This window comes from Ostrinia furnacalis, unplaced genomic scaffold, assembly GCF_004193835.3.
Source record: "Ostrinia furnacalis isolate ACB-3 unplaced genomic scaffold, ASM419383v2 OfSCF6554, whole genome shotgun sequence".
NCBI classification, from domain to species: domain Eukaryota; kingdom Metazoa; phylum Arthropoda; class Insecta; order Lepidoptera; family Crambidae; genus Ostrinia; species Ostrinia furnacalis.
This window is the reverse complement of record NW_021136793.1, coordinates 535956-550988: the sequence shown is the minus strand read 5'-3', so window position 1 is coordinate 550988 and position 15033 is coordinate 535956. Positions and strand designations below refer to the sequence as shown.

At 35.0% G+C, this 15033-nt stretch overlaps 1 protein-coding gene across 7 annotated transcripts in view; it reads right to left on the bottom strand.

Annotated features, from left to right (window-relative positions):
- Positions 1-7773: 7773 nt before the first annotated feature.
- syd (JNK-interacting protein syd) overlaps positions 7774-15033 on the bottom strand; it is a 50801-nt gene continuing 43541 nt past the window's right edge. For 3 of the 7 annotated variants that reach the window (XM_028317947.1, XM_028317944.1, XM_028317945.1), the window contains one exon: positions 7774-13724. In XM_028317947.1, the coding sequence (XP_028173748.1) occupies positions 13603-13724 (122 nt within the window). In that variant the 3' untranslated portion in view covers positions 7774-13602. The remainder of the gene's footprint in view (positions 13725-15033) is intronic. The other 4 variants (XR_003656680.1, XR_003656679.1, XM_028317943.1 and 1 more) reach the window with 4 other exon arrangements.

Sequence of the window (15033 nt, the reverse complement as noted above, 5' to 3'; positions counted from 1 at the left end):
GTTAACAATAGTCTTGACAAACCGACTCTACACTATACTTGGCAGACTAAGTAAGGGATAAAACTTTCCACTTTGCAAATTTCAAACTTAACTAGTTTTAAAGATCTTAAAACTGGTTAATATTTTTTTAATAGCAATTTACAATGTACATTTATAACAATTTAGCTATACTCTTATACGTTGTGTGGAATATGTTATACTTAGATGATATTGTTAAATCGAACTTGAATAGGTTATTTACATTTTTTTATATGTTCAGTTTTCCTTTATGTGTGGTGATAACCAGTTGTAAAATCTTTAAGAATAATTATATGTACGATACCTTTTAGCAATAAGAATGAGTGAGAATATAATATTATAATTGAACAACGAAAGCAATAAAGAACGAAGTACGTACAACGAATTGTATAAGATTGTTATTGCTTGCTTGTGTCACTGGAAAAGAGAAAATGTATATTTTCAGTCAGTTACGATGGCTCCTGAAATGTACCTAGAAAAATATTCTAATTCAAATGTAATTAATTATAACATTGTAAACTATGAAATGACTTATTTGAGTGATAGATGAGTTTTTTGTTAGTTATTGTCATATTGTTTTGCTTATGTTTCGATGTCCAATGATATGACAAACAGTGTGAAAATTATTTTAGATCTAATTGTTCCTTTCTAATATCACTGGTATTAGAAAAGAATAGATTATTGTTGTTTAATGTAATGTCTGTGTGTTGGAAAGTCTCAACAATACATTTCAGAAGCGTACGACAGTGTGATTTTAAGAACTTGGCGGCACACTACCGTACTCGAGCCCTTGTTGCTGACAGAAATGAACAACTATTCCTTGATATGGACTACTGAACGGACCATGAGAATCTGATATTATTTAGAAATATGATTAAGATTTATTCAAAATGTTTTGAGTTGATCTGGCGTCCATGTTTACATTTGTACAAATATATTCATTATTTAAAATCAATAATTAACAAATGACGACGAAATTTCTGTACACAAACAAGCAACTTATGTGTTTCATGTTTGATGTGAAATAATTTCCAATTTAAATCTAGTCCTAAAACTACGTACACGTAGAAAAACGTAAGCAATAGTTAACTATGACGAATCGTTACGTTAAAATAGTTTATAAATAAGATAATTATAAACATTCCATTGTCAATAAAATCATCGATAGGTTCCTAAATACTTAGAATGTTGATGGTGGTAAAAATACAATTAAGTACGGAATTAAATACTTATGTAAAAATTAGCAAAACTACAATCGACCACTTTATGATAGTGTCTCATTACAATCAATAACTTCATTGATTTGAACTAGAACAATTACGATTGGTTTTGTTAATTTGACAATCGTAAAATTATTAACAAAAACAAACGAAAGAAAAGTATTGATTTTTCTTTGAATTAATTTTAAATGGGCTTTGCATTCAGCGTTGAAGAAAAAGTCGATACCTACATTTTACAAAGTGAACAGGGGACGTGGAAGAATTTAGGAAATAGAGGTAGGTGGTAGAGAAAATAGTCAGATATAGATGGATTTACAAATCATATTTATACTAACTAACCACTAGAAGTAGAAAGGAGGTGATCATTATGTGATGCATTGAGTAGAGTGTGCGAGTGCGTAGAAGTAGAGGTAATGCTAGACAGCGTCTGAGGAGGTATGAACTAAGTTTGCCTTACACTTTTGATAAGTACAGATACAGATTAGGACTATTCAATACGCGTGGAAGTTAACGGTCGTTACCTACCGTTTAAGCTTGCAGGTTAAAAGATTTGGGTATTCGGGTCATGTGCAAACATTTATTTGCCTTCTTTTAAAGCCTATGGTGAGGAGGAGCTGATTTTTAAAAATGTAACACCTAAAAATGTAACGAAAAAATAGGCTAATAACCATGGCTTCTTCACGCAAAAGACACTTTATCCTTATTAAAGGTCCTATACTATCTCTATTTCAAAAATCAACAACATCAGTTCAGCTGTTAAAGCAGAACCAACAAACCACAGGCAACAAAAGATAGTTTCTGCGTGTAAAATTACTGACTTTTCCAAGATAATAAAAATGAAGTAACCGCCAGAACCAGATCTTTTATCGATGCAGCAAGACGGCTACCCTTCACCTAACACACGGACCTAGTCCAATACGACCAAACAGATAGACTACTTACATACAATGGAAAAGAACATCAAGTATATTAACTACTAAACTAAGTACTATAGAATACCTAGACCTAGAAAAAGAACAAAATGTTAACAAAGCTAAAGCCGTCCCAGGGCTAGTTTGTGCATTATGTTTTCCTGACTTCACTTGGCGTGATCAAAATGTTCGCAAATATTTGAAACATGAGTATTTCCTAATTAAATGAGGCAATTATGTCAGTTGAAGATCTCTTGAAGTCATTTTCCTGATCAATGCAAGACAAGTTTTGTTGCCAACGGTAACTAAAATCAAGTTAAACTCGGTTTTGTAGTTGGTAATAGGTGGGAGTCTTTTGTAAGGGGTATTGCACACGCTCCCAACTAGTATTTTAGGCCGAGGCTACGAGTCTGAAGGGCTCAAGTAGATACGGATGCCTCTAGACAAAAATAATTAGCTGTGCAGTCTACTTTCACAATGCCCTGATTCCCAGAAGGCGTCTCAAGTATTGCAGTAGCACTGGGCGCTTTTCGCATAAAATCATCCTGCAATTTGGGATTCAGAACTTTGAATGAACTGTACCTACCTAGCTTTTGATTCGCCAAAATTCGACTTGAAACCAAACTTACTATTGAATTAAATACTTTGGAAATACAAAATTATACCTACAACGCCGATTACCCAGTTAAGTTTTCATGAACTTCTTCCGTTAGGTAGGTAACGAAAATTAAGTTTTCAATCCAATAATTGTAGAAAATACCTACTAAAATTTAATAAACAATGTAAAATTACCCTTCTAATGTAGTATGTCAATTTTTTAATTCACTTATTCCTTCCTAATAAGCAATTATCGCGTACCAAAAGTACCTACAGAGTAGTAGTAACATTGCATGAATTATATCTATATTATTATATTAAATAGGAATATATCGTAACGATTAATTATAAAATAAGCCTGAAAAAGAAATTTATAAATCAGATAGGTTTGCATTTTTGTTGAAATTTCAATGAGTTTTCATCGGCTGACGCCACAGCGAATATACGCAAGGCTATGAATGAAACCAACCATCCTAGAATAATAGTGAAATATATTACTACATTATAATATTCCCTAAGCTCTTCCATTTTAAAATATTCGAACATAGCTAGTACCTTTTAGGTAAATATTTTTTGTTTTTGCAATATATTCTTATAGGTATTTTTGATTCGCTGTGGCCATTACTTTTTCAACTTTAATTTTCTCGATCCTCACAATTTTATCATGTCAGTAATACCTGTTAATTGTTTATTTATTGAGCTTTCAAATAACACCAATATTGTTGGGGCACCATGATTGAGACAGAAGAAAATCTTTAATAAAGTTAGCGTCGCGGGAGGAGCGGTTTATTTGATGCTGAGTGTATAAATTGTATCTAAAACCAAACTGATAAATAAAAATAAACTGGTAAGCAATAGGTACATATTAAATTTAATTATTCTAAAAATTGTTTCAAGAATATAATAATGGGCTGACTCATGATCAGAATCTCTCCCGAAGGGTGCAGATGATGTTTTACTTTTTATGTTAAGTATTTGACACTTCATGATAGAACCTAATCTAACTTTTGACTGCGTTTCTCAAAGTTGACTACCCTGTATTCCTATATTTCATTGAAAATCACTAATTATATCTACGCTCCAATATGCATCACTTGTAGGCCACACTCGGAGACATTATACTACCTAATCTCTTGTAGATCATTATTGTTTTAACATAAAAAACATTTATCTTCTAAAATAAAGTAATATGTAATTACTTAAATACCTAGGGTCCACTACGATCATCTATTCATAGTAAAGGTAATGCTTAGGAAAGAAGAAATCATTAACGGTTAATAAACGCAGTTAACTAATATTTAAGTTTTGTTTGATCTTCATTAATATTTATCTCTAATGGCCCATGCGCACTGCATTTTTTTCCGTTAAAGCGTTTCATCCAAATGAAATGCGCTTTGTACAGTCTGCGTCAAATAGTTCGTGACAACCAGAGTAGCCAAAAAGTTCGCAACACGTCTTTGTTATAATTATTTGGAATAAGGTTTTGTCGTCAACTTTTTGGTCACTTTGGGTGAACTAAACTACTCTAAAGATATTTAAGTTTTGTGGAAAAAAACAGTACGGCTAGCACGAAAAACTTTCGAGTTCGAATCGTTTGCATATTCGAATCGTCATCAAAAGATTTAGTAGGTACGAAAACTGCGCCCTTGTGAACGTATCGTAATGTGAACTTAATATGAGAAATGGTTGCACGAAACTTATTTTGAGAATCAAAATTGTCACGTTACCTATCGTTAATTCAAAGGTTGAGTATCGAATTTTGTCGAATACGCAAACGATTCGAAGACGAAAGTTGTTCATGTTAGTGGTACTGGTGGGCCCTATTTTGTTTCGAGTAGTCTATTTGACTCTGACTGTACGGCAATCTAATTTACCTTACCAGACGCCTGAAAAATGCGTGATGTGCTAAGGCCCTTGAACAGGATTCAATAAATTAAGTTTTTTTTTGTTGAGTTTGAATGAGAATGTTATATTACTTTAGAGTAGGCGCACACCGTTGATTTTTAGTTGGCTGATAGTTGTGCCCGATTTTAATTTGTATGAAGAATCGGCCAAATCGAATCGGCGTAGTGTGCGCACTCCCATACATGCCCATACTGATCAACTGCCCGACTAAACTATCGGCCGACGAAAAATCAACGGTGTGCGCGCCTACTTATCTGTTATAAAGTTTTTGGCAACACGGCAACACTCAAAAATCCCCCAACCGCGATTAAACGCAACTAATGTGTCTTATTTTACGCAAATACACAATTTTTATCAATAATAATGAATAAAAAATCCTAGAGTTAGTTTGTTATAGTTATAGACGCTTCCCTTCAAGTGACGTCATATCGCCAGCGACAAACATAAAGCGAACGGATAGTAAAGCAACCGTAATCATTTGACAGTTAACATACGATAAAATCCGTTAAACAAAGCGTTTGACAGAATAATCGTAGGTACGTTATGAACTGTCAAATGATAACGATTGCTTTAAGGTTCGGCCAAACCAACGCGATCAACCGGCGTGCAGCGATGGCGATCAATGCATTTAGGTCTGGTCGCCATCGCTGCACGCCGGCTGATCGCGGTGTGATCGCGTTGGTTTGTCCGAACCCTTACACAATTCCACCTCAGCCCCCCTAGACAAAACGCACTTTTTGATCGAATCGAAAATAGAATCCGTCAAAACTCCATACAAAAAAGGGGCTTTTCGACCACTTTTCGACTGGTTTGCGATTATAATTTGCACTTTGTCTAGACCCACTGAATATTTTATCGTAAGTCATGATACCAAAAATAACAAATATTGTTAATAGGCTTTTAAACATTTAGCATTGATGGTTGTTGACCTGAGCGACCGTACTACGACCAAATTGTCATGCAGCCAAGACTTCATAACAAACTGTAAGAACCTACTCATTTGTCTAGTTTTAAATATACTCAGTGTGTGGCGTTATATATGAAAATTCAACGAACATTCAATGCACAAACGATTACATTTTTTTATCTAAAAGATGGTTGGTAAACTGATGTAAGTACTTCAAAATTGTTTAGGCTTCGATTGTTTTATGATTTGGCTGATGTTAAAAATAGTTTGCATTGTGCGTTACGTTGGGTTTCATTATTCATAAAAAATAAACTGTATTGTATAAATGTGTTGTTTTAATTCTTCAAGGTTTTCATTATCCCATCCCTGTATTTCCTTACCCTGGGTAGGTAGGTACTGTCAATTGCACATATACAGGGTGTTAGGTAAATGGGTATATGAGCCGACACTAGCCCATGTTAACATGGGCATATAAATGGTATGGAGAAGTCAGAAATTTGATATCATCACTTGATTTTTTTTAATTTTCATACAAAATAAATTTTATAAAATCCGATTTGTATGAAAATAAAAATAATTAAAATGAAGATATCAATTTTCTGACTTCACCATACCATTTATATGCCCATGTTAACATGGGCTAGTGTCGGCTCATATACCCATTTACCTAACACCCTGTATATTAATTTCAATAAAATGTGGTTGGAGTAAGTGCGATTATGAGACAAAATATAGCGGTTTGAGTTGATCGCCACACTAGTAATTTTCATGGATTGAGAATAAATTCCTCATAACGAGCCCTAGCTCCTAGTCAGTTTGTAATATGAAGTGTGGCCAATATACAAAAAATAAGTGGTGAATTTGTATCTGATGGCTTAGTGTGAGTTTACATCAAACGTCACTAGTGAGTGAGCGCGTAAAAAAATGCATTGTACTTACAGCGCACCTAGCGGAAACTTTCAAGAACTAAAATTTTCATATATTTTTTTACGCGCTCACTAGTGAGCACATTTGATGTAAACTCACACTAAGCCCTCTCATAGGTCTCCTAGGTCAGAACATAGGTCTCCTCCAATGATTTCCACATCGGCCGGTTGGTAGCGGCTTGCATCCAGCCTTGCGAGCTGCCTCTGTTAATGTGTGTGTTTACGAGTCCTGTGGCTGAAATGATGATGATAATAACCTATCTGGTACAAAACGGATACCTATGTGTCACATTGAATTTTACCCCCAGTGCGCTGTCACATAAAAAAGTAATTTCGCGCCACAACCCGCGACACTAACGCCTTCCTGCGGAAACTGAGTGTACTAAAGTGACACAACGCATCAAGTGGAGGGATAAAGGCTGATTTATACCAGGGATGTTATGGATATCCGTAACCGTAACTGTCGGATATCCGAAATAAAAAAATATCCATAACCGTAACCGAAACCGATTCAAAAGTTTCGGATAAAGGCGGAGTCTAAATCTTAATATTTGTTACTTGTCTGGCATCCCCTGGCACCATTCTGATGTACCCGCCTGTTTTACCTTTTATCATAGGTGCCGTCATAGTACATAAAGTGGCTAAGTGGGTCGCACAGCATCTGGATACCTATTTGAATTTTACCTTTTTAAAATTCTAATATCCGTAACCGAAATTATCCGAAACTTTCGGATAATCCGAAATGATTTACTATCCGTAACCGTAACCGGTATAGTATTATTCGAATATCCGTGTAAATTAGCCTTTAGGACAAACTACACGTTTAGGGCTGGGTTGCACCATCTCACTATAATAAACGTCAGATGTCTGTCAAACTCCATATAAAAATACCTGCAGTCACGGCAAAATAAGGTGGTGCAACTCAGCCTAACTCATTTTTATAATTTTGGGTAGAGGTACTTATATTAAAATAAAAGAAGTGTAATGATGTCATGTCATTATATTTTTATTGTATGTTCAAAAAGATGAAACTATATAGGTACATAAAACCTTGCCTAAATCATATTAATTAAAAAATATAAATAAAAATCCTCAAAATAAATAAAATCCATACGAAAATCTCAATAGAATAGAAATCAAAGTGTATATTTGATTGAGATTTTCAAAAACGAAAAGGTATAATTTAAAATATGTAAAGTTAATTAATTTAATTTAAAAAATACATTGAGAATATCATTAACACAATTTAAGTTGAATTTGTAATTCTAGCTTGTTAAATGTAATAAATTTTGAATACTATAATTTTCAAGCACTTGTAATTTTTACACATTGTCGATTCACACAATATAAGTACTAGGGCAATCATAAAAATGGCTTTAAGTCCAGAACGTCCCTGTCATAATTGTTTAAGGCATAGACTTGTTTTGAGCGATGGAATTTGCTTTACGTATTGGCTTCCAAACCACTCTTAGAATCGCCCTGCCCCCATAGACAAGTTACAATACGTGACAGTTGCAATTCTGAAATCGCTTCGCTCTGGCGTTTTTTCATGTAGCTATTTCGCTCATGGAAGCGATTTCAAGATGAAAACTGTCACGAATGGTATTTTTTCTAGGCGGACTGTAAATATCTCACACACGCAGCAAGGCCTAATGCAGCTCAGTGAGAAGGCGATCTTTAGACATATCTTGCATTATATCTATTTAGCAAAAGAGCATAACCTAGCTAACTTTACATCGCTACGTCGTTTTATTCTGACTAGGATATGCAGGCGACGCTGGTCATGAAGCCGACTATACATTCTGTTGCAAGCACGATACAAATGGCTATATAAGTGCGCCTCACAACCAACGTCGCCTCGAGGCTTTTCGCTAACACCTAATAAACATGGGTCAACTCAAAACTTAAATGTTCATTGCACACTCCTCTATAATACATGAGGACAGTAATTAAGTCACAACAAACTCGATAAAACTTAGCGATTATGAAATATAGATACACTACGTCGTTCCCTCATATAATATATAAATACACAATTAGATAAAAAAAAACATGATGAACACTAAAATTAAATAAATGTCCACTTAAATTATGTTTGCACCATTAGTTATTTGATAAGAGATTAATAAACTGACCAATAAAATTGCCTATTTCTTAGGTTTTCAATAATTAAAATTAAATAAATAATGATTATTTTACAACTAAAACACAAAACACTTTAAAAGAAAGTTAACACATTAAAAGAAAAGTGGCCTAAGATCCAATAACAGCCTCCGCCGGTTATGTATAATTTACTTAGCACTAATATCTATTTATACTATATTACACTACCGATAGCGATTAATTCATTAACGTGATTGCAGCAGGTACTATTCTTTCCTTTGTACTTTTGGAAGCAAGAGGAAACAATCTTATTTGACCGCCAACTGGGAGATTATAGCTGCTAGTGCATCTTAGACCATGCGAAAATAACGTGAAAATCTAAAAAATAGGCTGATATTACATTATTTATTTACACTTTAACAAGTACGATAAACAATATTATTATGACACTCGTATTCTGGCCAAGAGGGATAATTTATAAAACTAAGAAGCAGTTTGTTTCTTCCATGAATATATTATGAAGAAATTTCAATAAATATTATGCAAACAGGCAGTCCTGCCGCCTGGTAAAATATTGCAAGCACTATAAATAATAAATAAACTATATACGTTATCCCTCCCGACTATTTCTACTTAAACATAAATATTAGTAATCTATGAGTGACATCACACATCTTAATTACAGCAGATCATTCAACGCAAAGAAGTTCAAAATGCGATCCTAATCCACGATCACGGGTTGCTATTTTGATCCGTGGAAACTAGACCAAAAGTTAGCACAAGAAATTAATGAGAAAATATTTGATTAAATAACAGCGCAAATGTCAGTTCAAATAGAATAATATAAAGGCTGATTTACACGTATGAAGTTGTTAAGTGGGTAACTAAATTTTTATATGTTCGGTGGCAGCCGCCGACGCCGTTAGCCGCGGGCGATAGGCGTGCTGCAGGTGGCGCTCAAGCGGCGAGTGGCGAGCCACTGGCCTAGCACATCGACGTGAATACGCTGGAGGAAGACACCTCGCGCACGCACCGCCGTTGTTCGGCGATCATGTTGTGGAGATTGTCGATGACCACCTCGGTGCTGTAGGTGGCGTCAACAGCGCGTGCTCAGATCCGCCTCCATTTTGGCGAGCATCCATTTGAGGCTGGTGCGTGTCCGTTCTTTCGTGCTTCTAGAACCTCGAGAAACGAGGAAAATAACGATTTTCTTTCGCTTGTATTTGTAACGGTTTCTTGCATTTTAATGAAAGAAAATTTGGACGAGATCGAAAGAAAATTAAAAACGTAAATTAAAGGGTAACCATTGGGTTACCAAGGTGAAACGTAAATTAAAGGGTAACCATTGGGTTACCTTGGGAAGTGAGGCATATTGATGCCTCACTTCAATACACACATATTTTTAAGGGTTAACGTGTATTTTCTCAACGCTACCCTCACGCTACGAGTCTCAAAATAAACTACATTGCGTTGAGTACATGGTTGGGTTTTGGTTTATTAATCTTATGTGCCACCAGTGGTCTAAATTGAATAAAATATTTTTGATTTGATTTTGATTGCAAAGGTGTAATTTCTCATCATGACGTCACGCATAGTTACTTACGAATCCGTTATTACATTAACATGCCATGGATAAATAGATATCAACTACGAATCTTTCTACAGGAAATTATAAGTCTTTGCGAATGGTATCCTTATTATAATAAATTATAAATCATTTACATCGATGCGTCTTGGCGACGTCGTCTACAGTATGTTTTTCTTTAGGTGCGGTATAAAGTTGACAAGCAAATTACCAGAGTACCACGAAAATTTTGGTTTTCGGTATAATATGATCACATTATGTAAAGTGGAGATATTCTAGATGTTTTTCGATTATAACAAGGATTGCAGTCAGTTACTTTATAGGGTAAAGTTGACAATATTTATCCCCTTATTAGCTCAAATAATATTAATTTTTGAAAAATTATAGAACCTCAAAGTTTATATATTTTGTTATGTATTCAACTTAGGAAACAAAATAAATAAAATAAATAACTACTGAAACCAACTTTAAAAAAAAAGCTGTCATAGCTGCGCTCCTGTAAGATAATGTGGCCATTTTTTTTAAATGGTAGTTAAGTAGAAATTAAGGAGATCCGATTTAGACGCGGTCCAATTTAAGCAACTTCACTCTACATTAGTAAGTTTTCCCAGATCTGTCTGTCAACTTTATCCGAAACCTAACGAGAAACAAACTTTAGTCATTCTATAATAAATTAACAAAGAAAGATATTTAAATAGATTTCAATATTCCATGAGCACTGTAAAATACAAGCAGTGCACCATGGACCATAATAACTTAACCATCATTATATTGGAATAAAAGTATCTGTCAAATTGTAATATTCATGGATTCTAATATAATATTATCATACAATATGTCACTGAATTTAATTTAAAATCTGCCTACAGAATAATGTTGATTGCACAATAGAACGATAGATAGTGAACAATTTGTGCTAAGTGTTTTGATGGTGTTAAACCTTGTTGCACTGTTATAGGATCCCATGTTGTTTACATTTCAGAAACAAGGCAAAGTAACACCTGGTCTAGAGGTGCTAATTATATGGGCAATAATAAAGAAATACTATGACGTCACAGCAATATTAAGGAACGATATAGAGCAATTTAGTAAGATTTAAAACCTATAGTTGCATAGATTCATAGAAGTTGTCCAGTTATTTTTGTTATTGGAAGAAATACTTCCCGTGTAAGAGCACCACACAATAATCACTTTAAGCTTGATCATTATATGATCTATATTATATTTAGCCCAAAACACTTCAACGAAATTATTCACCATCTCTTAGTCTAATATCACAAAACAATTTAGGACCACTTGCGCCATATTGTTAAATCTACCGTCAATCTAGCTCTTGATCAAAACATGATTTCGTCAGTTTTAAATTCAAAAACGTTATTGTCATCAAGATTTTGTCAATCCCCAAATAAAAACGAGGCACAAGTGGACCCTGATGTTTTTCAAAAATGTGTACATTGCATGCAGACTGGATAAAATAAATAAACCGATTGATGCCACGACGGCTTTTTTTTAGCAAGTTAAGTAATGTTAATATTTTGTCTGACAAGCAGGATCGTTAGAATTCGATCTGCAGGGATAGTCAAGAATTGTGTATAAAACCAATAATCTCAGGGTATAACCCCGAGAATTCAATAAACTCAGTTAAGTAGCTTTATTTTTAATCCCAGTACAACGAGTAATAACTAGCACGATAAAGTTATGAAAGTTAATCGCTCATTTCTGAAATTTCTTTAAAAAGGATTACACAGCTGTGTAAAAATAATAAATTTCTTAGAATAGTTCTGGATGAAATGATTGAAAAATTTGTAGGAGATTCGCATTTCATGAAATAAATAGTGGCGTGGTCCGCCCTGGTAAACCGAAAATAGCGATTAAATTGCTACAATACTCGTTAAAGTGGAAAGATAACGACCTTAAATGTAAATTGTTGTATAATTAAAATTGTGATGCCGGTGATACAACCACAGCCCGTATGGATAGCGGTCAAGCCGCATGAAATGTTTATAACTACTAGAATGAAAGCTCACGAATGATTTGTTCAAAGAGTCTGCTACTTAATGCATTCTAACCGTGATCGCCGTCGATGATAAGGCGAACACTACACGAAGATACTACCCACTTAAAATTATGCCAATTACCTTTGCCAAAATCATTCGTGGGCTCTTAGTCGATACACTCTTATAATATAATATATAAAAATCTTGTTACATTACAACTACTAAAATGAATTTATTATTTGGTGGTTACATCTTGTACATTATTAATTAAGATGAGATTAAGCCGAAACACAAGATACTAGAACACTGAGTCAGTCGCTGACGCTTGTGTGAGCAATATAAGGAGCTGAGCTTACTCTAACCATTACTTAAACGAATCTAAGACTCTAGTTGAAGAAAACGAATGACGTTGACACGGATTTTACCTTTAGTTTTGGGAAGTCTAAATACTATGCAGTAAATAAAAGCACTTTCACATTTAGCAATAGCCTAATGTGAAAGTGCTTTACAGTGCCCCTGCGTCAGCGCAATATAGTGCCACGGACAGCGAGCGTTCAGCGCTGCTGTCCTATGGAACGACGAAACAGATTTGTACAGCAGCTACCTGAAATCATCTATTGGTGCAGTGCGAATTTCATAGGGGTTACCGAATGTAAAGGCACAAAATTTATCTTTTTTCAACAATATAAAAAAAAACAATTCCCAAAACTAAGTGATAAACGTGTTAGAGTAGACGAATTGCAGCAACAAAAATATTACACAAAAAGGAGCACAACGATTACACTCGTGATATAATGTATAGGCGAGTTAAATGAGTCTTTGAGTGCCGAGCACTGCCATCCGAAGTCCGTACGTGACGTGAGCGTGACGTGAAACACACCTGCTAGAACGATACAGTGTGCATAATGAGGTGAACAGGTAATGGATTACGAAGGACCAACTCTTAACCGAAATCAATTCCATTTGCCAAATGCAACCAAACTTGAACTTTTCATGTAATTTAGACCACTACAACCATTTCTCCGCATTATCCTGTTTTGTCGACCGCTTGGGAATGTATAAGACAATTATTATCATTCAAAATATTTAATGTTATTTACGCAAAATAATACTTATTGCAGTTCATACAAGAAAAATCTTATATTGAATTGCGAGGTTTGAATTGTTTTTGCGTATATTTATTAAAATATAATTCTGATATGCACTTTATGGGAGCGTAAATTTGATATGAAAGTAAAAGACGGTTGTTGATAGAAGAGCCACGCTGTTGACTGTGACCGAACTAGACCTGGTGAACACAGCCGATACATTTCCAAGCGGCGTCCTATTTACTGGGGGAGAGCTCACGCGTGTACCGGCACAGCGGGCTTAGTCGACGTGCACACGTAGACGAAGTCCGACTCGGAAGAGAGGCGGGCCCGGCTGGCCTTGCGTTAGGCGGTGGCCACTTGCCACACTATCAGGTGGCTCTTGGAAGCGCGCTCCGCCAACGAACTGTGCCCGCTGGATGACCCGTCCTCCGCTATCACCACGCTGTCCTCCATCTCGGAGTCGGCTGTGGAATTGGGAACAATCAACAATTTGAATAAGTTCGCTTTAAGTCGAGCGGTGTCGAATTTCAATCCAATCCTACTTCCTAATTCTATTATATAAAAGAAAGTCGTGTTAGTTACTCCGCTTATAACTCAAGAACGGCTGAACCGATTTAGCTGAAAATTGTCAGGGAGGTAGTTTAGAGCCAGGAGAAGGACATAGGATACTTTTTATCCCGTTATTTATTGCCATTAAGGCGGAACAAAGTTCGCCGGGTCAGCTAGTAATATTATAAATGCGAAAGTTTGTATGGATGTCTGGATGTTTGTTACACTTTCACGCAAAAACTTATACGGATTTTAATAAAACTTTACAGTATTATTGTTTATAACCCAGATTAGCCTATCTGTGACACTAAATTTTACACGGGTGAAGCCGCGGGCTAAAGCTCTTCCTACTAATATTATAAATGCGAAAGTTTGGATGTCTGGATGTTTGTTACTCTTTCACGCAAAAACTACTGAACGGATTTTGTTGAAACTTTACAGTATTATTGTTTGTAACCCAGATTAACATATAGGCTATAATTTATGCGATAAAATCTGATTTTTATGTATAATATTTGGGCAATAATTAGAAGTATTTTCCCCAACAGCTGACAGTTCCAACTCCTTGCCAGACAGATTTTTTAGGGTAGCTCCCAAAGGGCCTATATTCACCAACATTATATCCTATATTGGGAGCATACGCTGACAAACTTTCAGCTTTTATAAAATGACGTACCTAGGTCTGGCGTTCACTAGCTCTTAGACTAAACCTGAATCGTTTGAGTAAACAGATGTTTTATTGTCACAGCATGAAACTAACATCAATCAAATCAACGAATTAAGTACTGTCAAGTGGTAATAAATGAATACGATGACAGTTTTTCAGTGTTAGACAAGTACGCTGTTTATTTTAAATCGCTTGACTTGAAGATATAATGATTTTATACGTGTAACAATGTTAATAAAACACGTCAGATTAATTCAATCATTAAATATCATGTATCAGCCGCTATATTAACAAAAAAGAACACAAAACATCAGAAATATAAATTTCACATGTTAACAACAAGACAAAATGGAGTTAACCATAACATAACTGTTAATATATACAGTTGATTAGCAATATACACGTTAGCGATAGATATGTTGTTAATTTTAGTACATTAAAATGACCCCTTCTTACCTTGGCTAGTGCAAAGCAGAAATATTTGCTCTCATAATTTTAAATATGCACTTACGTGAGCAAATATAGCCGATTACAACTAGGCGTTTTAGGTTTGGATT